Consider the following 24,681-nt stretch of genomic DNA (forward strand, 5'->3'; position numbering starts at 1 on the left):
TTGGACTAAAGTTGTCAAATTTACATATATTGACGTTAGAAATACTGAAATCATCCAATTTAATTTACAACATATGTTGTTTGCACCCAAGAATGCAAAACAAATAACCATGCATGACAGTGATTTGAATGTATTTTTAAAAACAACCACTACTTTATTTGGAATCTTTTCAAATGAACGTTGCCCGTTTCTGCACTTGATTACAAATACGTTCAAATACAGGAAAGCTGATGTGCCATCATCTGACCTGGAGCCATGTCTGGTGTTAACATGTCAGAACCAAAATACTGTTATTTAAATGCAGCAGTTTCATCTTCAGGAAACTCGAAATTAAGTAAAATATAACAACATTGTTTGAATTACTGCAGTTTTACAAAATGAAATAGATATTTGCAGTATAAAAACGACAGTTTAAAGAGTTTGCTTGCGTACTCAGTTACTATTTATCCTGCTTCAAACGAGGGCTGCTGGACAGTATTCTGGCAGCACTTTACTTTATCCCCCCTAATAAAGCATTCATAGGCAGTCTATAAACATTTATTAAAATGGTTTATAACACACTACGGCAGATATAAATGTTTATTTAAGTAATCGTTAACAACCTTAACTCCTCCTGTGGGCACTGTGTGGAAGCTGGTGTATAAGCTTATAATGAATCACCTCATACAATGTTGTAACAATAAAACAATATGTCTTCACAAGAGAATTTATAATGTGTGACAATTACTTTACATTAATAAACATGTAATTAAAAATGTCCTTGAATTGACTTACAAATAACATTAGAGTTTATTTAATGCTTATATACTGCTTAATACATAATTCAAAGTAACTTGTTGCCAGTCTTCCTTTATCGAATGGGGAGATTTTAATTAATAATCTACGTTCTACTTCACTGATGACTGATCTTAATGTTATTTCACAACTGTTTTTACATTGTCTGGGTTGTTTGTTATCTATCAAATGTACGCTCATAGTCCAGAACTTAATCATTTTATTCTTTGCAAAGTCTGATGTGTTCAATCTTTGTAAATACATTGTGTTGTTAGCATTAGGGCTGTTTCTCACAACATTTTGCTGTTCTTTCTGACATTAAAATAAAAAATAACCCGAGTGAAAGAAATTAATTGCTATAATTTTACCCTGTTGTTGTCCCTGTTGTCACAACACTTTGCTGTGAGGTCAAAACGCGGACAGTAATTTAGCCTAATTGTTCTAATTGCACTAATCGATATGGGCATGTAAAAATGCTCGCATGGCATCAGTGAATACACACATCAGGGGGCCAAGATCGTAACAGCTTATCCGATAATCTCCACACAGCCTGTCATCATATTTAAGAAATGTAATGTTAAAACAAAAAGGAAATAGGACGTTAAGTATAAGATTGCGTGGTAATAATTGTACGTCTAAGTAGTTCTGAGGCACCACATGATTCTTATCAAGATACTGTTGCTTTAGTTCACTGCTGTATAATCTCTTTGTTTAGTTCAAGCTCTTGCTCTCAGGCTGCTACCGTCTAGACACCAGGACACCCAAAACCTGTGCATGTGGATCTAAAAACGTCCAGAGCCTCATGTGCACTGGCTCCAGTTCAGCACCCAGCGCAATTCGTTAGGGGTTGAAAGTAATCACCCGTGACCGGGAGGTGTTTTAACATGCGGTTTGTAAATCAATATTACATTAAAAGGAACTGCTTTTATGTCTCTCACAACTCTCCAGCTCGTGTTTTATAGCTTTTCTGGTGTTTAGAGCTCGAGCTAACCTCTTAGGTGAAGCTGTGAGTCCCACAGATGAAAAAGATTGTGTGAACTTTTCACAGATTCAGTTTCACTTTGTGCAACTGGATATTATCAGCCCGTAATACCATCAAGTAGAGAGAGAAGACTCTGTGTGCTTGTGCCGTTTACATGTTTGGCCTCCTTTCCACTACAACATGCTGGAAGTCTGTTATCTTGAGAAATGTCCTGCTTGCCCTGATCCTGAGGTCTTGTCCCAGTAATTTTTTATCCTCAGCCTTTCAGGGATGAGACCACATCTGTCTCCGGTCACTATTTACACGCTCTTTCACCATAAAGTACTCCGAGTCACACATGCACAGCCAGACAAACACACACACAACCTCCTTCCATCTCATGCCTAATTCAAACCTGCCTTATGAGTCCCCTGACAGATCCACACAGAGTCCGCTCAACACATGCACACAGACATTCAATCACCGGGAAGCAGCGCAGGCCACGTATAAATCCATCTAGTAAAGCATCTTCCAGACCGTTCCCAATGCGAATGAGATGTCCCAAAGCCTTATGGCGTTATCTGGCCTCTGCAAAGGCAAGAATGTGATCTATGCCCTCCTAATTGTTGCAGGGGGAGGTTTTATAAGCACATTGTGGATAGGCTAAAACAAATAAATCCCACAGCTTGTAGTTTGCTTATAAATCCTCACTTTCTGCCGTCTTTTCTTTGTTGTAGAATAAGCACACATACATACGGTGGCCCTGGGGGTCAAAACGCAACAACATCTGAGAAAAAAAGACATTTCAGAAAACACTATTATAACGACATTGTTGTTTTTTCTGAAATGTTTTTGCATTTTGTGAAATATTGTCGTGTTTGGTGAACTGTTGTTTTTTCAGGATATGTCATTGTGTTTTGTATAATATTGTGTTTTCTGAAACGTTGTCGTGTTTTCTGAAATGTTATGTAGTTTTCCCAAATGTGGTTGTTTTTTTACCCCCTGGGCCACCGTACACACACTTTGAAAATAATTCTTGTGCAAAGCAATGGCTTTAAGAAAACCTTAATTTGCACTGTATATTAGCATATACCATGTTTTGAAAAGAAATACTAAACAGATCTTAAGAATTACTTACAAGTGCTATTTAACCTCTGTCCGAATGCCTGCCAATCATTTCTTACATTTCACCCTCTCTTTCCTTCTTTCTTAATGTCAATATAGAATATCTAGTTCACTAGGCTTTGCAGGTCTGATGTCCGTGCCTGCTCTCTACAATAGCTGGTTAGCCATATCTAACATCTGTGGCTCCCCACAGTCAGGGTGAATGCCAGGCTGAATAATGCACCAGGGCGGCGCTGCTGGGGGAGACACACGCCACTCTGCTCTGCCTCTTCTGGTTTCTGGACCTGTGACATGCAATTCATGAAAACACCTCCAAATGTTCCAAAGGATGAGTCCTGCACACTTCTGGCTGTAGTTTCTTAAAGAGTAAACTTGCCACGTTTTATGTGGCTGTCCAATTAGTTTTGATGGTAAATGAAGTCAGTCTATGCAATAAATTCCTCAGTGCGTGCTATACTGACCAAGAAAGCTGAGTTGTTCTGCTCCGGAGCCGTTCTGGCATTGCCAACATGTAACAGGATGCATTATGTGTGCAAATGCATCCTCTGCACTGATATTTTGGGATGCCATATTCACTGTTGGAAATTGAAAACCGAGCAAGTTTTGTTTATGAGCAACAGCCAGCCCCCTCTGAGGTGAGACTAAAGCTGAATTAGCATTTAGTTCTTTCTTAACGACATTGTTTACAGCTTTCTTGGTCAATATAGTCTGCACTGCCTAATTCATTGCTTAAATTGACTACATTTACCACCAACACTGATTGGATGTACACATAAAATGCTGCATTATGCTACCTGCCCAGCACCAAATGACACACAGATAATGTTAACTGGAGCATTTCAGCGCAGTCACAGAAACAAATGGTAGGATTGTATGTTTGGACAAACAGAGGAAGGTTCAATTTGTACATTTCATACGAATCATATCAACACTTCTACAATACGTGTCATATCATGTTCAGATTTTAATTTTACGAGCTGACTTCCTAATTAGGGGCAAGAGAGGATGGTGGTGGCTTGACAGCTAGCCATGATGGCTGCCAAGCAAAAGCTACAGATTGTTATCTTTTTTGTGGAAACCAAACTCGATATTTTTAGTGAGACGTCTGGACATTGTCCAGCCGTGTCTGTGGCAACAAAACCAGGTATGTAAAAGGCAAAACAGGATCTTTTCCAAACCCCTAACCAAGCTGTTTTATGCTGAAACATAACCAAAGCTTAAGCTTTGTCACAACATACAATTGAAAATTGAAACAGAAATAATTCACTCAATTCTTTCAAACATAATGTTTCATGTTTACATTGGGTCGGGAGCATTTAGCTGCTAAAAGCCAGATATTTCCCTCATGAGTTCGTGGAGAGCAAAACGGGGCTAAAAGGAAACAGGATGTTGGGCTTACGTTTATTAGGTGGCAACAAAACGTGACTCTAGGTAAAAGCTTAAGTTGTTGGATGTGTAGCATCTGTTTGCTAACATGCTCTCCATATCAACTTAAAGGGTTAAATATGTCAGAGTTGTTTTCGTATAGCTTGTTTCCTCTGTTTCAGTGTGGCTAGTAAAATACAGTTATTGTAGCTCTAAGGGATTCACTTTGTTGTTGTTATTATTGTTTTTGTTGGCACAATTTATCTGATGCTAAACACTTTTTATTGGAATTCTGAAGCTTTTAGAGGCTCCTACAAAATTGCGAAAATAAAAAAAGTAGAGGACATGTTTTTTTAAAAAAAAAAAGAAAACTCTACAACAACCCATAACAAGGGTCTCTAAATCTTCAGCCCACCGCCTGCTCCGAGTAAACAAGAGGCCAAAAAACACCACTTTGACCTAAAAGAGAGTGTGTGCGGCCATTAATCCTTCAGACAGAATTAACATAACACCCGTAGTGTGAGTTTCTTACACGCCGATGCCATGTCGGTGCGGCTGTCAGTGTGGAAGAATAATCTCCGTCCTTCCCTCCACCACAGGCTGCTGACCCCTGGCCGACCCGCGGGGCCAGCGGCTGGGGTGTTAATGTTCACCCTCACCAGGGTTGCACCCAGCATGTTTATTTTATGACACGGGAGAAGGGACCACAGAAGGGAGTGTGGCCTCAGCACATTGACCCCCAAACCCATTAGAAAGGAGGCTACCAAGCTGTAAAGGCCCGAGTCATGTAGTTACACCAGTCTGTGCAGGCGCTGTTGTGGAGCTACTGTCCAACATAGTAGCATAGAAAAATACTGCTCCTGTGAACATCCTGATTTAAAAACAAAACATTTTCTTACAGATTTCTCACAGATTTTGTGTGAAAATGATCAAGAATCACCATCAGTGTTGCTGATTCATTCCAGCTTGCCTCATTTTAATGCAATTCAAATCTGTGTTGTTCCCTCCAAGAAATTTGGCTCGCAAGCGGGGTTTGAAAAAACACAACAAACCACCACTTTTTATACTATGCAAACGTGCATCAAAGACAGTAGAGGCTGCACATGTACGCTCCGGTGCTGTTTTGCATTTGTCGTCATGCTGCAATGAAGGACGATGAGAAATTTTAAAACATTCGCTCAAATCCCTCTGTAGCGGTCTGTATACTTTTCTTTCATGCAAGCATCTGCGTCATCAGTTCAAAATGTTTTCCGTAAATACGCATTTGCATTTGTTTGAACATGAGCGAAAGGCTCTGTGTGCGTGCGTGCGTGTGTGCGTGCGTGCGTGCGCGTGTGTGTGTGAGGCAGCATTGTGCACGCATCACTCTGGAGAGAATCCGTCGGCCACATTTCCAATTCCGCTCAATTTCAGCAAGAATCTCAGTAATCCCGCTGAAGAGCCGCAGTTCTCCCACAGTGACATCCCATAATGGCGCTAACACCAGAGTGGTGGGCACCCAGTTACGACTCCCGGACTCCATTCGATGCACGTTCCCAATCCCCCAACCTGTCTGTATGCAAACAGAAACCCCCCCTCCACCCTCCTCAGAGGAGAACACTGATCTGGCAGCCTTTCGCTGAGCCCTGTGTAGACATATTTAATGCCTCAATAACCACTGCTTAAGACAGAGTGATGAACGCCAGGGGCTTTCATTACCGCCAGAAGTTTATCCGTGTGTGTGTGTGTGTGTGAGTGTGAGTGTGTGTGTGTGAGAGACTACAGTATGTACCTAAATAAGCGTTCCTCTGTTATTTACCCATCGGGAATGTGAAGCTGCTGTTGTTTTAGGGGGAAAAAAAACATATGGCACCACCTCTGTTGTGCCGGGAGCATATGGCTCGCTGATTTTCTCTCGCGAATTAGCACAGCTAACCTATTAGAGAGGCTACTAATCTGCCTTTCAGCACTACAAATTTATTTTGTGCTTAACGTTTTCAAGCTAGCGGAAATGCGAGGAAACTCAAGGCGATTGGAGTCACACGCGGGGTGATCAAGAAAGCAAATTAAAGCAGAAAATACAATTTGATTTAAGGTAAAAGAAAAAAAAATCTGTTATTTTAATGGGATTTTTTTTTTTTAACCTTGTTTCCATGTGCCTGTCGGTGTCTGGGAGGTGCAGAGGCAGCTGGAGAGCAGGGTAAATACAGTCAGAACTGTGGCACAGCATCAGCGCCACAGCTTATTGGTTCCTCACATATGTACACAGTCTGAGACGAGGCAGGAGCATACCCACAGGTACTGTACATGCCCACAAACAAATACAGATTGATATGCATGGAAAGCGGAGGGCGAAGAAGATGCGTATCTCCTATACGGCAAAGTGCAACGTATGTTTATGTTCTCAAGAAAACTGTTAGCATTTAGACACAAATCTTCCTCGCGCCATTAGCTTCATCTGTGGGCTGTTTCTGTTTTTCTTCCACTTTGCCGATGATGACAAGAACACCCAAGAGGGAAGTGTCTCTCTCCCCAGATACTCATCACCCAGAGCGAGAGAGAAAGAGAGAAAGAGAGGGAGAGAGCTCGTGGAAGGATCAATTTGTCTGCACAGGAAACTGTGTAATGTTAATCACAACTTTAATTTGGGCCGAATTAGCATTTTGATGAACTTGCTGGGCTGACTCGTGTACTCTAAGCACCTTCAAACGCAGCGCACACAGAGGAAATGGCAGTGTGGTTAATTAACGCTCGCACACAGCAGATGGGCTGCAGTGAAGGGCCTGGCAGAAAGAGACACAGAGAGCAGGAATTGATGGGAAGGAGTCACTGTTAATGGGAGAAAAAGAACACAATATAAAATGTCCAGCCGTCGCTCTCCAAATAAAATGGCTGGTTCAGAACCAACAGCTAAAGAAGGCGGGGAGCACTAAATAATATTTCCGTCTTGTGGGGAAAACAGAACACAAAGAGTCGGTAATGGCTTACAGAAAACACAACTGGCAAATCTTGGTCAAACATGCAGCCTGTTTACATATGCCCAGCCGTTTCAATCTCGGAGCACAGAGTGGAGCCCAACATGGTGCCTCGCTCTCATTGCTTTTTCACTTGTTCTGTGAAATCTTTTGCTAACGCGTTTAGAATCGACTGTCTCTCATCTCCCTTTCTTCTTCTTCTTTTTAACATGTCGTTGCCGTCTCCACAATGTCTCCTGGCTCTTCCATACAGCCTCTTCCCCCACACATATAGGCCCTATACCGCTCCCGACGTTCTCATTGCAAGTATATATGATCTTACGTCTAATCAGGTTATTTGATTCAGTACTGGCAGTGTATTAGTCCGTGATGAAGTTACGTGGAGTGTAAAAACAGGAGATATGAGAGAAAGAGGAAGTGGGGGAAAGGTTATAAATACAGAGGAGGATCTCCATGGCAGCGTGGGCCCTCGGACGAAGTATACTACTGCACATGGAAGACATGGGACACTTGTGTCAGCCCAATGCTCCAAGGTCAAATGTTAAGACCTAAAATGACATTTTATTTTTGCACGTTTTCATTACTGATCATTTTCAAAAGAATATGTGGGTGTTTTCAATGCCACAAAATAACATACAATATCATACCCAAATCACTGAATAGGTCGATTGCCAGCGACTCCCAAAACAACATGACTGTTGCAGCGTACCAGCGACAGGCGAACCGGACCTTCATCGTACCATCACAGTTCGGTTAAGTTTAGGCATAAAAACTACTTGGTTAGGTTTGGGAAAACATCGCTACTTGGGTTAAAATAGCTACGTTACTTCTGTAACTCCAGTTAAGGATGTACACTGTGAAATCAGACTTTACTTCTACTCTTGACTGCTACTTACAATCAAGGAATCCGATTATCAAGTAGACTTAATAGTTGAAACTTAAATTTTTTTAGCTTGTACAACTTAAATCTAATGTCTGCTTTGCTTGTTAATTCTGAAGGAATCGGTTTTCTGACTTTTTGAAAGTAAAGTCAGCTTCTAAAATTTACAGTGCGCCTACATTACGTATGTAGCAACTTACTTTTGCTTGCATGAACACGACACGGACACGAAGAGCGGTTTCCTGGGTGAAAGTCCTGTGTTTGTTGTCCACCCCAATCTGTTGCTCTTTATGAACTGAAAATATTTAAACGTAGACTTTACTTTAAAAAGAGTTTTAACAACTTGAGATTATTAAGTCTACCTAGAAAGGAATGTAAATATGAGTCTTATTGAGCTGCTTTCACTGTTGACATATATGCTAGTTTTTCTGATGAGGACGGGCTGACTGCTTTTGTTGACACCAGCTCCTCTGCTGTAATCCAAGTCTCCGGAAGCCCCGAGATCCCAAACTGATATCTGATACATCTTCAGTGTAGCCGCTAAGCTAAAAGCGTCAGTGTGGAACTCGTCTGAAGTGGGTGCACCAGCTCGACCGTGCGTCGAGGGTGTAAATAGTGTATTTTCAAACCAATTCGAGATCTCAAGCTTCGGTAGACTTGGTTTACTCCAGGTGAGCTGCATGGAGTCATTATATGTTTGTTTTTTTGTTATTTATTTTTACATTTGAAAGGAAGTCCCCATCTACTTCAGTTGTTGAGAAGAATGCTGCAACGCTGTGAAGCTCCAAAAATGTTTTGTGACTACAGACTTCTCCAGACTTTCCATCAGCACGAGGGTGATTCAGTTTAAATTTTTGGGTGAACTTCCTTTCAGTGCCTTGCAAGAGAAAACAGAATGCCACTATGAGAGGTCGTTAGAGGAAATGGTGCACCATCTCCTCACTGAGCACTACAGACACCGTCAACCACCATCCTCTCATACCTCTCCACCTTTCCCTCAAATCCTTTCCCTCAATAACCTTCCTTACCTGACCCCTCCCATTGGCTTTCTTTTCATGCTGGGGAGAATTTCAGGCCTGGCTTCCCGCAGGGAGGCACGATTTGTGAAAACACAATAAAAATGGAAAAACGGGTGAGACTAGGGTGGCGGGGAGGGTGGGGTTGGAAGGACAGAGAAGCGGGCTCCCCTGTTGTGATTTCCTGTGGTGGGGGCATTAACAGGAAGTCTGGGCAGGGGGGAGAAGAGAACTTCCCGATCCCTGTCAGCCACTGCAGAGGGGGCAGCGACGACAGGAGGCTGTCTTAAGCCTGATGTGTAGGTGCTGATCTTCTTGAGCACGTGAGAAAAGCAGGTTTCGACCACCAAATGTGTCAGGAGGAAAATCAAGTATGGAATTCAAATTGAGTGAACAAAGCAGGGTGACCTTTGACCTATGGATGGCTCATGTAGGAGCTAGGAAGTCAGTAGCCGTGTTTCCATGAAGCCTTTATATGCACAAGAATATCGCATTAGAAATTTTATGGAAAAGCTGCCGAACGAACTCTAACGTAGCGAAAAATTCAACTCACGTGCATGATCAGCTGTTTCTGCTACGTAGCCACGTAGACGACACCGCCTCATCCTCTGACGAAATTACGCTTCACGTAGCCCAGTTCGTTCGCTCAAAACAGTTTATGGAAACGCACCAGATTCGCATTTTTTCGCGAACTTTTGAAAGTTTGTTTCAAATTCCCTTGACATTTTACGGAAACGTGGCTAATGAGGGCCGGTGATGTGTGACGGATCTGAGCTATGAACTCCAAAGACAAACAAACACAGCTTCAGATGTGAAGGTGGCATGTCGTTTGCTTCAAAGGCGGGGACCCTCACACCGGTCAGCATCCAGGGCTGCCCTGCTAATTGGCAATTTGTTGTTTTTATCCTTCAGAAATGAGAAAATAATAGAAAGGTATAGAGCCTGTAAGGCTAAAATTGAGTCCAGTAGAAGCCATTTAGATAGACAGTTATCTCTGGCTTTGTCCCCCCTCCTTCACACACACACACACACACACACACACACACACACACACACACACACACACACACGCACAAAAGCAAGGAGATCTCTGTTCCCAAGCAGCGGGAGAATCTCCAATTATGGCAGGATGCAGCATCAATTTGAGGGCTAATTATGTGCGTAATGAGCTCACCGTCATGCGTCCGCGCCCCCGTCCCCGCGCCCGCCGCTCTACCCAGCCGCCCCCTCCTCCTCCTCCTCCTCCTCCTCCTGCTCCATCTGAGCGCCCGGTATCTAATTAAAAAACTACATGCGCCGCGGCGCTCTCATCTGATTCACACCATGGAAATTAATCCTCAGATAAACGCGTTTGACGGACACCAAACTATTGCATGAGCTCTGCACGCGGCGCACTGCTCTCTCAGCCGGCTGTAAACCGTTTTGCATTTTGGCTTTTCTTTTCTTTTTTTTTTTGTCTCTTTTTTAAAAAATAAAATAAAATAAAATAAAAAATAGCTCAATGCAAAACGGGTGAACTGGAAATACAATCAGGCCCAGCGGCTTCAACGTGCAGAAGATGAATAAATGATTCCAAATAAAATAAAAATAATTCAACCTCTAGATTTTAATTTTCTAATTTTAAAAAGTTGAAGATTAAATCTGCACTGAAGATCATGCACAGCTGTCTCTGTTGTAAGAGCTTTCTGAAAATCTAATGTAACCACCAACACAGGTGAGCAGGTCCGTGCTGCTGGTCAGTCCGCCCACAGAGACCTACAGTATATATTACCGGTGCTGTCGTGCTGAAAAGGCGAAGGAGAGGATTTGAGGCCTATTTATTAGACAGCTAACAGCAGCAGCATCAGGGGAGCATTAACAGATATATTTACCTTTCATTTATTTATTTATTTATTTATTTATTTATTCAGGCCTTCTACACTGATGTGTTTGTGTTTTTACTACTGTAAACCTGCAGCTTGTCTCTTTATCTCAGCAAATCATGAACTGAATATTAGAATGGAAGCCTGTGAAAAATGAAAAACGCTCGATTTATTTGGTATTTTTGCGTGAGAATAAGAGAAATTGCACTTTTCCATTCATGCAGATTTTATATGAAGAGAAAACTCAGGTTTGACACGATGCTGACACGTGGAAACTTCTATAATTCACCTGTGAAAATAAAGGAGTGTTTTCTTTTTGTTTTTCTGTAATAAAATCAGCCCTCGTCTCTCCTGAAATGATCACCAGTTGCAGCCTTTATTCGGCCCATTACCTGCAGAACATCCCTTCGCCATGCTACGTTATGCGGATTTATTTATTTATTTATTTCCGCTCGATCCGTGATCTCCACGCTAATGACAAAAACACAACAAGATCACATCTAAGCTCACTTCGGGCACGGCCAAAGTGCCGCGCATACCTTACCCCAACCAGGTTGACGCCCACGCCGAGCGTCCAATCGCGACGAGGCTTTCGGCGCTTCCATCCAATCGGAGCGAGGTGGGCACACGGTGGGCGGGACCCCGAGCGGCTCCGGAGAGGGACATTGAGATAGTTGAGGAGAGGAGGCTTGTTGGGCACGAATGCCACTCGTTGCGCGTCCTTATAATTTGGAGAGGTGTATGCAGCGCACGGCCCGATCGCCTTTCCAGGTGGAAATCCAGGAGGAGCCCGCGACCAAACTTAACTGGGACGACTGGTGAACCCGGTTCAGGACAGGTGAAATTCCCAGCAGGCTGCCCAGTGAGGCCACAGGATCGATTCAGATGTAGGGAAATGCAGCGCGGGTAGGAACACTGCGAATATATCTGTGTGAACTAATCTGTCAACTTCAGCTGGATGTTAATCTTCTTTTATTTTCCTTTTTAAAAAATGTCTTAAAACAAGTGATAAAACGTGTCAGAGAGGTGAGATCGTGCCACGGGTAGTTTCCCACAAACGCTGTTGCACGTTTAAGGGATTGTGTCGGATCAGATGACATTTCCTCAACGCCAGTGATCAGCAGCGTGTCGCCTCTGAGGACGTCTCATCCTCATTTTATCTCTCTGAAACAAAAACCGCAACACACATAATTATTTAACACCTCTTGGCGGAAGCTCGACTTGTTTTAGGATCAGTTATAAACGCTCAAACGACTCCAGGTGGACACGTTTTGTGTGTGTGCGTGTGTTTTTATTTTTTTAAACCAACAGGGTGAGTTTGTTTTATAAAAGTACAAATGAATTTAAATCAGTGTAAGCATTTTTTTTTATTATTATTTATTATTTTTTTTTTTTGCACACGTCTGGTTATGTTTTGATTATTCAGCACATGTTTTTATACATTCATGACATTAAATGACGCATGAAATCCTGCGCTGCTGCAGTTATCGTTGTCTTGTTGAACTTCTCTATTTATTTGATGGTAATTGTTGCTGCTTTTATGTCATCTTTAATTAATTAGACTCTTGGCTGATGTGTTAATTGTTTTCCCATCTCACACGCAGGCCTGCATCATAACTTCATCCAAAACACAACAATAAGGGATGGTTACATCACGTCCGGTTTTGGTGTAAGGCCTCTGCAGCTCAAACTGAAATGGATATGGCTGTAATGTTTTTTTGTGTTTCTTTTTTTCTTTCTGTGTTTTGCAGGTCATGGATGAAATCTCGCGGCAGCATCGTGGAGGTGTAACTACAACCAGCTGAAGTGTCTCTCAGGAGTACCGGGGATATTTTCTGTTACTGGATTCAAGTGTTTACATTAAAAACTCCAGATTTTTTTTTTTCTTTTTCTTTTTCTTTTTTTTTTTAAATATCTGCAATGAAAAGGAGGCAAAGCGGAGAGGAGTCAGTCCAGCTGCTGATTTGAATGAGCCCCGTCTCGGACCAGGAAGGACGCAGTGAACTGAACAGGCGCCGAAATGAAGGAGAAATCCAAAACGGCCGCAAGGACTAGACGGGAAAAGGAGAACAGTGAATTTTACGAGCTGGCCAAAATGTTGCCTTTACCGTCGGCCATCACGTCTCAGCTGGACAAAGCGTCCATCATAAGACTGACCACCAGCTACCTGAAGATGAGAATCGTTTTCCCTCAGGGTGAGCGACTACAGCTGTCTCCTGTCTGCAGTGGAGCTCAAATTATCTCAATATTTTTTTTTCCTCCCACCAAAAATAATATTTTTTTAGTGTTTAGTGTTTGCGTGACGTCAAGGTCACAAAGTCTCACAAAAACAAGACGACCCGTAGCTTATTTTTTAATAAACAAACAAGAAAAGGGGATAAAATGAACCAGAGTTAATATAAAATCACTATTACACGAGCGATATTATTCTGTTATAACAGCATCATTAATAAATGTAAACTTAATTAAGCTCTCGTTTATAAAAATGTAACAGTTAGTGCTTTATAAAACGTGTATCACGCAATTTTTATTGATGTTTATAATACAGTAAATACTAACATGTAGTTTATTTATAAACATAATTTGGAGGCAGCTGCTGTTTATAAACCTTTACAGTAACATAACAAATGGTTTATAAAGCTTTTTATTGTCTGTCAACAGTGAAATATTCTACTTATAATTTAAGTGTAATCAAGTATAAATACACCATTTGTGAATACTGCTCGTGTAACAGTGATTTTATATTAACTATCGTTCTTTCTTGTAATTTTCATCTTATTATAACATGTGTCCAATAATATAAGACGTCCCTCTGGTCCTGTAAACAATCCTGTGATGTTGTTGAGGATTTAAAAAAAAAAAAGCCATATACAGAAATATTACAGGAGCATCACAGTCGTTTTTCCATCGATCTGCAGGGAGTCTTTACAAATGGATTATGCTCGTTTTTAATTCAGCGCGTCCAGAGGAGACGGCCTGACACCATCTTTTATAGCGCAGGTCTCTGCAGGCTCCTCCGCCTGCGTGACTGAGAACAAGACGTCCCAATTACACGTTATAAAAAAGGCCCTGCGCTGTTTCTAATCACCTGGAGCCGCGAGAGCAGGAGGCAGACTCACACAGCCTGTCAGAAAAATGCAATTAATGATGCCAAACCAGATCATGAGCCCAGTGTGTTCTCTGCCGCAACATAAAAGTATAGACTATAAAACACAATTCACCAGAAAACATCCTTTTCTTTTATTTATCCCAGGTCCTTTTCTTTCTACATCCTCTCGTCTGCTGGGTTTGATATTAAGCTACACGTCCGACAGCGGAGACTTGTTTTCATTTTCATTTGCAGCGGGGGAGACGAACACCTAATTTATTGATGATACCCGAGCTCCACGAGATTTCTGATGAAACTGAATGAATTTCAATGAGCAGCGCTGGCTACTCGCTTTGTTTCCACTTACACTGGGAAAAAAACAGCCAGTGGCAACGCACTGAGGGACTTATTGGACCAGAAATGGGGGAACAAAATGCAAAAAATAAATGACAACAACAACAACAACAATAATAATAATAATAATAATAATAATAATAATAACTCCTGGAGCGTCAATATTAATTAAAATATAATCCTGATATTTGATTTATGTCTTCCTCCAGGCTCAAGTGATGTACTGCAGTTGTTATAAGAGGCGCCTTGTAAACAGCAGCAGAGGACACTGTGGACGCTTTAACACTAAATAGGCCTTTTTAACAGGCACGCCCCTGGCTCAAAGTGTGTGTGTGGGAGTGTGTGTGTGTGTTACAGAGAGTCATGCCCCTCTCACTGTAGGCTTACAGAAATAACAACAACAACAATACAATAATAATTTAAATGTGTATAATTAGGCCTGTGGTATTATATTTTTAATTCTATTGTCACACAGCACCAAGCAGCTTTATTTCCCTCTGTCCCTCCAGGTTTGGGTGAAGCTTGGGGTCATGCAAGTCGAACAAGATCTTTGGACAATGTTGGACGAGAGCTGGGAGCTCATTTGCTGCAGGTATTTATTATTATTATTATAATTATAATTATTATTATTATTATTATTGTTATTATGGTTATTGTTGTTATTATTATTATTATTATCATTATTATTGTTGTTATTGTTATTATTACCAGAATCGTTTTCTGCCGTTTTCTCTGCAGACGTTGGACGGATTCATCTTCGTCGTGGCTCCTGATGGGAAGATCATGTACATCTCAGAGACAGCGTCGGTCCACTTGGGACTGTCTCAGGTCCGCCCTTACTTTCATTTCATTTCTATCGTTCTTATAGTTCTCACTTTGAAGATAATTTTAATACTAAGAGGGAATAAAATAAATGCGCCGTCCTTCGCTGTTAATTACCTGAGTTATTCTCAACAGGTAGAGTTGACTGGGAACAGTATTTATGAGTACGTCCACCCCGCCGACCACGACGAGATGACAGCTGTCCTGACGCCACATCAGCCCTATCACTCACATTTCGTCCAAGGTAAAAAATAAATAAATACATTAAATATACACATCGTCTATTTGCAATTCAATTACAGCGTATTGTGCCTAGAGTCAGCATGTGGTTTATCATGAATGAAGCGGGTGCAAACATCGGATAGAAACGCATCACAGTATTCCCGCAGGAACATCGAAGATCGTCTATTTTTTTTATGTCACACAAATAATTTATTTTGTTGTAATGATTATTAAAATTATATATACTCGTGCTTCATCAGTATTTATGCATATATAACAACAGGCTTTTTTTTCTCCTATGAGATTGTTTTTTAGTAAACTCTTATTTTGAAAAATGTTGTTCCTCCTGCAGAGTATGAGATGGAGCGCTCCTTCTTCCTGCGGATGAAATGTGTGCTGGCAAAGAGGAACGCAGGCCTCACCAGCGGTGGATACAAGGTGGGCAGTGAGGCTTTGTCGCACTGATATTTGATTCATTAACTATTTATTCATTAGCAAAATCATTAATTGTAATAAAGTAATTAATGGAGTAATTCAGGGAAAAGTGAAATTCTAGGCTATATATTTTTTTTCAAATGGCTTCACTTAAAAAAGTCGAAATCTTAAATTCTGGATATTTGTCTTGTTTAAAGGTGCATTATGTAGTTTTGGGGAAGAAAATACCTTCAGTGAATGATTTAAAATAAAAACTCTATTTGTTTTCATGACTGATTAAACAAACTGACCTTAAAGTTCAACACAATTTCATACTGTTTTACTTTGTTTATATGTGGCGGACCCTGCCACCTTTACAGCTTCAAACAGTGTTCTGGGGACCTTTTGTTCCTCTGAGAACAGCTTGTTTATTCAGTTATGGGAAAATAAATAGTTTTGAGTTTGTATTATTACCTCATGTGTACTGTAAATATTACAATCCTGAGCTTGACTTCCTGCTTCAAAACTACATAGTGCCCCTTTAATATCTCATTGCTCTTAATATAAGATAAAATCACCAAGAGAGTAATATTTCAGTGAGATTTTGGGAATTTTCCCATATTTGCTTATATTTTCACTTACAGGAACAAACAGGAAACACCTTGTAATAATTGTTACAGTGTATTTTTTACACTTATTTTAAACAGTGTATTTAAAATATATATATTTTTATCTACAAACAAATAACATAGGCTGGGAAAAAAATCTATACCCTTACCTATATTTTTCTTGGCAGTAGCATAAACAACATGCTGTATGCTTCTCACATGTTAATCAATCAGCTAGACTTGTTTTTATTTCTCTCTGTTCTCGTCTCCACCACAGGTGATCCACTGCAGCGGCTACCTGAAGATCCGTCAGTACAGTTTGGACATGTCCCCTTTTGAGGGCTGCTACCAGAACGTGGGTCTGGTGGCAGTGGGTCACTCTCTGCCGCCCAGCGCTGTGACTGAGATCAAACTGCACAGCAACATGTTTATGTTCAGAGCCAGTTTGGACATGAAGCTCATCTTCCTGGACTCCAGGTACACGCACAGTTCCCAATTTCTCTTTAATTAAATGTCCTTCATTGTGTGTATGATTAGTGTAAAGCATTTGTCATTTGTTATCGGAGAAGCTACTGGAGTTAAAATTGTTGCCATTTAAAACACAAGCGATCCATTATCCCCAGATTATTCTGCATATTCTTGACACAATTTGTTAATTTCTCTGCAGGGTGGCCGAGCTGACAGGCTACGAGCCCCAGGACCTGATAGAGAAAACCTTGTACCATCACGTCCACAGCTGTGACATCTTCCACCTCCGCTGTGCGCACCACCTCTGTGAGTCACAAGCCTGCTCTCTATTATGCTTTAACAACGGGCTATCTGACCTGCTCTTGTCAGACAGTAACTGCTGAGGCAACCTGCTGCAGCCACCACGTGCAGATAAACACACATGTCACACACACATGCGTGTTGTTAATGACTTTGCTCTGTCTTCTGTCTGATTCTTTTTATCTCCTCCAGTGCTGGTAAAAGGCCAAGTCACCACTAAGTATTATCGTTTCCTGGCGAAGCACGGCGGCTGGGTCTGGGTCCAGAGTTACGCCACCATCGTCCACAACAGCCGGTCGTCAAGACCTCACTGCATAGTCAGCGTCAATTACGTCCTCACGTGAGTCTCACTTAATAATCAAATCCTAAAATCAGAGGGAAACTTTTCTCAAGAGAAACAGATTTAAGAATAAAAGTTGTATCACTTTCTTGAGACGTTTGCTAATGGAAAAGGTGTCGTTCATGCATATAAATTGGTTGAAATCTTTCATTTGCAATTATGAATCATCCATTTCAGATATGAAGTTGTTACACTGATTGCATTTTGGACTGAAATCCCTAAAATGATAGCTACATAAACAGCGTAACACAAGGTTTAAAGGGCTAAAAGCAGCTGCATTTTTAATGGTGTTTGCAGAGGGAACAGCGCCGAATATTTAACTAGATTAAGTAAAATCATATCATACACTCTCGTGATCCGTGCTCGAAGCTCACTCTATGATACGATGGCTCTTTGTCTCTTGGAGAAATCCTCCTCTTTATCCCTCTGTAGCCTCTCTGTACAAATCCGCCAAATGCTGCGGCTGCAGGGCTCAGGCAGTTGTGTGTTATGAGAGCACAAAGCACACTAAGGCCCTCTGAGACAGCAAGACAAACACCAGGGTTCAACCCCATCAAAAAACCTCTACTGTCACCATCGATCTGCAGCCTAAGGAAAGCAAAATCGATCAAACGGTGAACTAGGAATCAATAGCTATCTCATAGCTGTAGCACATGTTGGATTTTCCTCGTTAGGTTTGGTTGATCCACGTGTCGCTTTTCTGTTCGTGTGTGCGCGCGCGTGTGTGTCCTCCCGCGTGTGTTTGTGTGAGTCTCTGTACGTGCATGCATGCGTACGGCTGCAGTCCAGCTATTGATCCTTTCGATGCAGTAAGGAGGAAACAAAGTAACTACATTAAAATGACAGCGAATCTCCAAACGCATAATTAGCTCCTACGCAGGAGTATCCGGGGGAAAAAAAAGCTCACACTTGGCAAGTGCACAAAAAAGTAACATTAAAAAAACAAACAGCAATTCAATCACCTTTCCCCGACAGCGCTTTAACCCAACAAGAATCCATTAATAAATCATGGTTGGAGGTTGGCTGGTGGCGTATTTCAGACATGAGGTGCTCTGACATTGACCCTGAGGTGGAATTCGGCTAACACAGCTGAGTTTGCACAAAGGCCCAGCATTATTGGCTCAGACATAAGTCAGCCAGGGTACAGATAGGATGCAGAACCAGCCACGGCAACTATACCTGCAAGAGCAAATAGCACTCACACTGTGTACTGGCTATCCAAACACAGCCTTTCCCCTAAGGTGCTGTACATAAAGAATGGGTCATATTTAGAGTCATATTAAAGAGGCTGGCTGTGCAGGGTCAGGGATGGGCCACAGGGTTTAAAATGCCAGGCAGCTGCTATTACATACTGTTGATGTGATAAGTTAAGAATAGGCTCGTGTTTGCTGAACACTTGACACAGGAGCCTTTTCACTCCCTCGATAGTGACACTCGGATGGAGTTCAGGCACAGGACAGTGGGTTAAAATGTCGGAGAAGGTGCACGAGCTGCAGGCGCGTATAAAAGTAAAAGGACGTATGCTTTATACGGGGAAATGATTGTTTTATAGGATGCATGAAGAGGACGATCAGTGCAGAGATGCGTGTCTGTGTGTGCACGGTTACTATCCTGCAGGGCTCTGGCAAAGATTGTACGGCAGAAAGGAATGATTAACTTTCTTCACGGTGTCTGTTATTTTTCTCAGAAGCTGCACGGCTTAATCTCTGGGACTTATCTTAAATGTTGTTTTCACTTCTCATAGACCTCACATCATTCATGGCATTAAAAGTGTGTTTGTAAAATACAGTAAGTCTGTGTAGATATCTATATTCAATATTGGCCAAGACGTCTGCAGCAGACTAATTACTGATTATGTCACCTGGTGCAACACTACCACCAAGACGGTAGAAGGAAGCAAGAAGGTGCCCGGATTGTTTGGGAAATGCTAGCCTAAAGGTTTCAGAAGCTTGGGAGGTGAAAAACAACATTCAGATTGCCCTTTAGCAAGGCACTCGACCATCAACACTAGAGTGAACGTTTTCACAAAAATACATTTCTACAGGGTTGCGAGTAGCCACGTGAGGTTGTGCTAATGTCAGCATGCTAACAATAGCAATGATGACACGGCGATGCTTAGCAACTCATTTTTATAAAGATCTTGTACTTCTTTCACACTGTGAAACTAACAGGTTCAATCTGCATTCACTCCCACGTCAAATGACTCTGCATTAGTCACAGGTGTTTATCAGCAACAGCTGATCGGACAGGCTAATTTCCACCCAGTCAAGCACAACGCTATGCTAACGCTTACTTGTTATATTTTCATCCGTCTCTGGTCAAGCAGCGCTGAGGAAGATAGGAAGATGGAAGTAAAATATTCTAAAAAGTAACCACCATCACCTTGTTATTGCCTCCGTGTCCCCGCCAGCTGCCTACTTAACGAGCAGGTTTACTGGTGTTTAAAAACCTGCATATTCACGCTTATTTTGGGGTAAAAGTAGTATTTGTTTAGCAAGTTAGCATGCTAACATTAGCTAATTAGCTGTAATCACAAAGTGCAGCTGAGGCTGATGGGAATTTTGTTGGTTTTGCAGGTTTTTGATCAGAAACAAAGTATTAGACTTATCAAGGGTTAGGGTTAGGATTAGGGTGGGGGAGGTAAAAAGTCACAATATCACCAAAGTTTATCCTGAGGAGGAAATTAATGTTTGTACATTTCACTCAGTAAAGTCTTGGTCAACCTATTGGAAGTAGAGGAAAAGTCAGGGTAATCCATTCTAACTTGTTGAGATAATTAAGTCTGGACCAAAATGGGGGACTGACGGAGTGACAGAATGACTGACATTGCCATTCCTAACATGACTTAAAAGTCACAACCTGGATAAGTATGAGTTAAAACTTGTATTTCATCTTTATGTCAACAGGGATACTGAGTATAAGGGAATGCAGCTGTCCTTGGACCAAATGAGCCCAACGAAGCCAGCTTTCCCCTACGCTGACAGTCACAGTGAAGACAGGAAGAGCACCAAGTCACGTCTGACACAGGCGAAGGCCAAAGCCAGAGTGTCACCCTACCCACAGGTAATAAACAGCCTGCTTGAAGAGCTAAATCAAGAAAGGAGGCGACAGCAGGCGTAATCGTTGGATGTCCACAAACTCTCAGAACTGTGATTTTCTTGTTTCTGTCAGTTTTCAGCTTTCAATCCAGAGCGTTCAGAGTCAGACCAAGACAGCCAATGGGGAGGGAGTCCGCTGACAGACTCTGCATCTCCTCAGCTGTTGGATCCCGGGGAGGCTGCGGAGGCATCATGTGCCTACAGACTGTATCCAGACTCAGGCTCCCTGTGCTACGGCCTGGGTTTATCAGAAGACGATCTTGCCCATGCACAAACACATCCTCACACCACCACCTGTGACCGCGTGCGATGCCAGAGCGGCCGCTACTTTCTAGGAACCCCCCAGTCGGGGAGAGAGGTGTGGTGGGATGCTACCCGCTCTGTGTTATCATTGCCGAAATCGTCCGTGGAGAACAGCGAGGGCTACGAAATCACTTCTTACCATGGAGCCATTCACGGTGAGGTGTTAGGGTTGAGACCACAACCATCTGTCTCTGAAAATAGCTCTGGCCTAGCTTCTCCTGGTAGCTGTTTTCCAAATGTTATTATGGGACATGCTAAGTTGTTTACGCCGTCTCTTGCCAGTGTGCCGATTGCTACCATCTGTTCAAAAATTGCCTGCAATTGAAAGCCAAGTTATTTCACATTTCACATCCTCAAACAGGGAAACAACCCCCACTGTGCTTCTGCCAAGACATTCAGTCTAACAGACCATGAGTCTATGTGTGTTTAAAGCAGGATTTCACAGTTTTCAAGTTACACAGGCAACTCATGCCTTGAGGAACTGGCACTTAAAATACATGAGAAGAAAAAGAGGATACAGATCATGTTTCTTCTCAGAATGGGTCAAATTACTTATTAACAAAGTGTAATTCATTGATTTCATTGTTTTTGAAATGTGACCATTGAACTCTCCTTACAGGTCGGGGCCACTGGGACGAAGACAGTGTAGTGAGTTCACCTGACGGAGGCGGGTCCACCAGTGATTCAGGTGAGCGCTACCATGGTGACCACTTTCGGGCAACCCCTCGAGAGCCCAGCAAGATGGAGACGCTGATCCGAGCCACACAGCAGATGATCAAAGAGGAAGAGAGCCGTCTGCAGCAACACAAGGCACCGCTGGAGGTGTCAGGACTCGCCAAGGCTCACAGCCCCTGCTTCACCTCCTCACTACCCCACCACTCCCAGATCACCATGCCCAGCGTGGTGTGCCGCGGCCCTGGAGCCCCCAGCATCGACCTCCCCTCTGACCGCCTCCATCACAGGGACGCCGTCAAAGTGCTCGGTCCGCACGACAACGACGAGAACACGACCAGCCCGGCATCTATGTCTCGTCTCAGCAGCCCCAGCTCAGATGGGATCCCCAGGTCGGGCCTCTCCCTCACCAAAGACTACATGCAGACGGATCTGTCCCCCCACCCTCCGCAGCCCCAAGGGAGCCCGCTGATCTATCCAGCCCAGGAGAGGCAGCCACTGGACAGGCAAGCGGCCTATGCTTTGACTGGGTACTCCCTGGAGCACCTGTATGACCCGGAGAACCTGCGGAGTTACTCCGGCCTGGCCTGTGGAGGAGTCCAGTATGACGTGGCATCCCATGTGAGGATGCAGGCCGAGCAGATGCAGGGACACAAGGCCACCTCAGTCATCATAACCAACGGGAGCTGACGATATCTGGTGCAGATAGGTCCTGTTCTCCAGAAGAGGATGTTACAGTAAGGTGGTGCTTTATGCACATGCAGACACTGACCAGGTGCTTGATACAGATGGCTGGACAATAAAAAAAAAAGAATAAAAGGTACCTGCACTGGGTTGGTTAGCCTTGGTGGCTAACTAAGTGCAATTGTGTTTGTCAGCTGTTGTATCAAACCATTCTCTCTTCTTTATCATCAGAGGATGATATGAACGAGCGTTCAAGAACTTACCTTCAGTATGCCACTTTACAGGGCGGAGGTTTGCTCCATTACATAGGAACATAGTGTTATTTTAATGGCGGTGACCTGAATTTTCCTCCCTGCAAAGGCGACATTAGTCTTGAGTCTGGTTAAACATCAAGCCATTGTTTCTGTTCCAAACGTCTCACACACCATTGGCCATGTGAGTTAATGTTTTCTGGACACGATTTCCAAAGGCAGTCAGAAAATGTGTTGTTCCATTGCCCCCTCACCTGAAAACTCCATCACACAGAGCATAATGTTTGACACACGAGGCGCAACATGGGAAAGACGAGCGTTTCACTCTTGTTAGATGTCGATGTTTCCTGGTATTTATTTGTCAGTGGGCTGTTTTACTGTATGTGTCATTTCTTTCTGTCCAAGTAGAATCTTTTTCTGGTCACAAAAAGTTAGTTGTGGTGTTTTGGATTACACCGACATTAGATTTAAAAAAAATAAAATAAAATAATGAAGTGGAAAAACAGAAAGAAAAAATGCTTCTGATATGTAAAGGTGTAAAATACGCAGGTCAACTTGAAACTGTTTATGTATGTGAAATGCCCTCACTCAAGGTGCAAAGTGAGATTACGAAACCAACACATTTGTAATCTCCCCGTGCTATCTAAACATAGGCATTGTATGTATCAACTTACAGTTGTGGCTAAAGGCGATATTGTTTACATATCAGAGTATCATTTTTCCTGTTTTTACCTCACTTAACCGCTACCCAACTTGTTAGCATATGTAGAGTATGCTTTTAAATCCTGCTGCACATGCAATTGTTCTCAAAGAAAACCATTTGTTTTTGTTTTTGTTTTTTTGCCATGACAGCCGAAAGAGTTAAAATAATTGATACAAACTTATCTAAAAAGTATGTTGAATGTCTTTTGTTTTCTTATTTAATTTATGATGTAAATATCATCACACAATGAACTTTTGGATAAGAAGTTACAAGATTATTTATTAATTGGTTTTAAAAAAAAGTCTCTTAAATCTGAATACAGTTGCAAACAAGTCACTTTTGTCTCCGTTGATTTTGTCATGCGATGTTATCTGTGATACCGTGGATTTGTGTGGATGTTCATCCATCGTGAACAATCAAGAAAGGTCTGTACAACGCATTTTGAGATGTAAAGATATAAATATACATATAGATACAAAGTTAATTAGTTAGTTTTCATTCCCTTTTGTAATTGCAAACATTTGGTCCATCCTGAAGTGGACAACAAGACAGTTAGCTCTGTATGAAACATGATATATAGATATAAACAACAGTATGTATAGAGGCTACAGCAGATGTTTTAAGTTAATGTCAATGTATTTTTATGTGAGTTTCATCCTAAATCAATTATTACAAATAAAATTATTAAAAAATTAAATTAGAAATTAGAAAAAGAGCAAACACTTTATAATAACCATCATTAATAAATAGAAAAAATATAGTTATTTTCAGGTAATAGTCATTTCATGTTTATGTACTTTGTAAATGGTTTAAAACCACTGTCTAATTTTATTAAATCTTCACAAATGTTTGACAATTTATTTATAATGCAATTCATTGTTTGTTAAAAGTGAAATAACTATAAATTCATTTTTAATTAATTATACATTTATCATAAAAAAGAAATGATGGTTATTATGAAATGTTACAAAAAAGGAATCAAGCCTGGTGTCCAACCAACAATCTAATGATGTAAACCTTTTTTAAAAAATGGGTTGCAAATATATAGTTTCATTTAAAAAAAAACAAACAAAACAAAACACATATTCTCCTGAAACAGCTGGGCACTGTAGTTTTTAGTAAACTTTACACAACTAAGAGTACAAAGTCTATTTGCCTGGCACTATTTCAGTTGCGGATGTACACGAGTTTGGTGCAATAGCGAATATTAATGGCAGCAGGAGAGTGCATGTTGGGACTGACTCAAAGCTGCAGTGCTCAGGTTGATCATAGTGAACAAACTGATAAAATACAAATAAAAGCCTTTTGAATATTTTATGGACAACAATGAACTAATGCCTGTGTCCAAGGCCTGATATTCTCCTGTGCCATAGACTTCCACTGTTGTCCAAAAAAACATATTACAACATGAATTTGT

At 41.7% G+C, this 24,681-nt stretch overlaps 1 protein-coding gene across 1 annotated transcript; it reads left to right on the plus strand.

The window, feature by feature from the left end:
* Nucleotides 1-12,957: 12,957 nt before the first annotated feature.
* LOC311271483 (single-minded homolog 1-like) lies at nucleotides 12,958-22,316 on the plus strand (the record flags this gene model as incomplete). Its single annotated transcript, XM_084377176.1, has 11 exons — nucleotides 12,958-13,132; nucleotides 14,889-14,971; nucleotides 15,118-15,207; nucleotides 15,337-15,445; nucleotides 15,776-15,861; nucleotides 16,723-16,922; nucleotides 17,113-17,219; nucleotides 17,406-17,553; nucleotides 20,460-20,616; nucleotides 20,725-21,109; nucleotides 21,574-22,316. The coding sequence occupies 11 exons, from the start codon at nucleotides 12,958-12,960 to the stop codon at nucleotides 22,314-22,316; spliced, it is 2,283 nt and encodes a 760-aa protein (XP_084233302.1).
* Between the last annotated feature and the right edge of the window lie 2,365 nt (nucleotides 22,317-24,681).

This window comes from Pagrus pagrus (assembly GCF_965226575.1).
Source record: "Pagrus pagrus genome assembly, chromosome: 16".
Taxonomy (NCBI): domain Eukaryota; kingdom Metazoa; phylum Chordata; class Actinopteri; order Spariformes; family Sparidae; genus Pagrus; species Pagrus pagrus.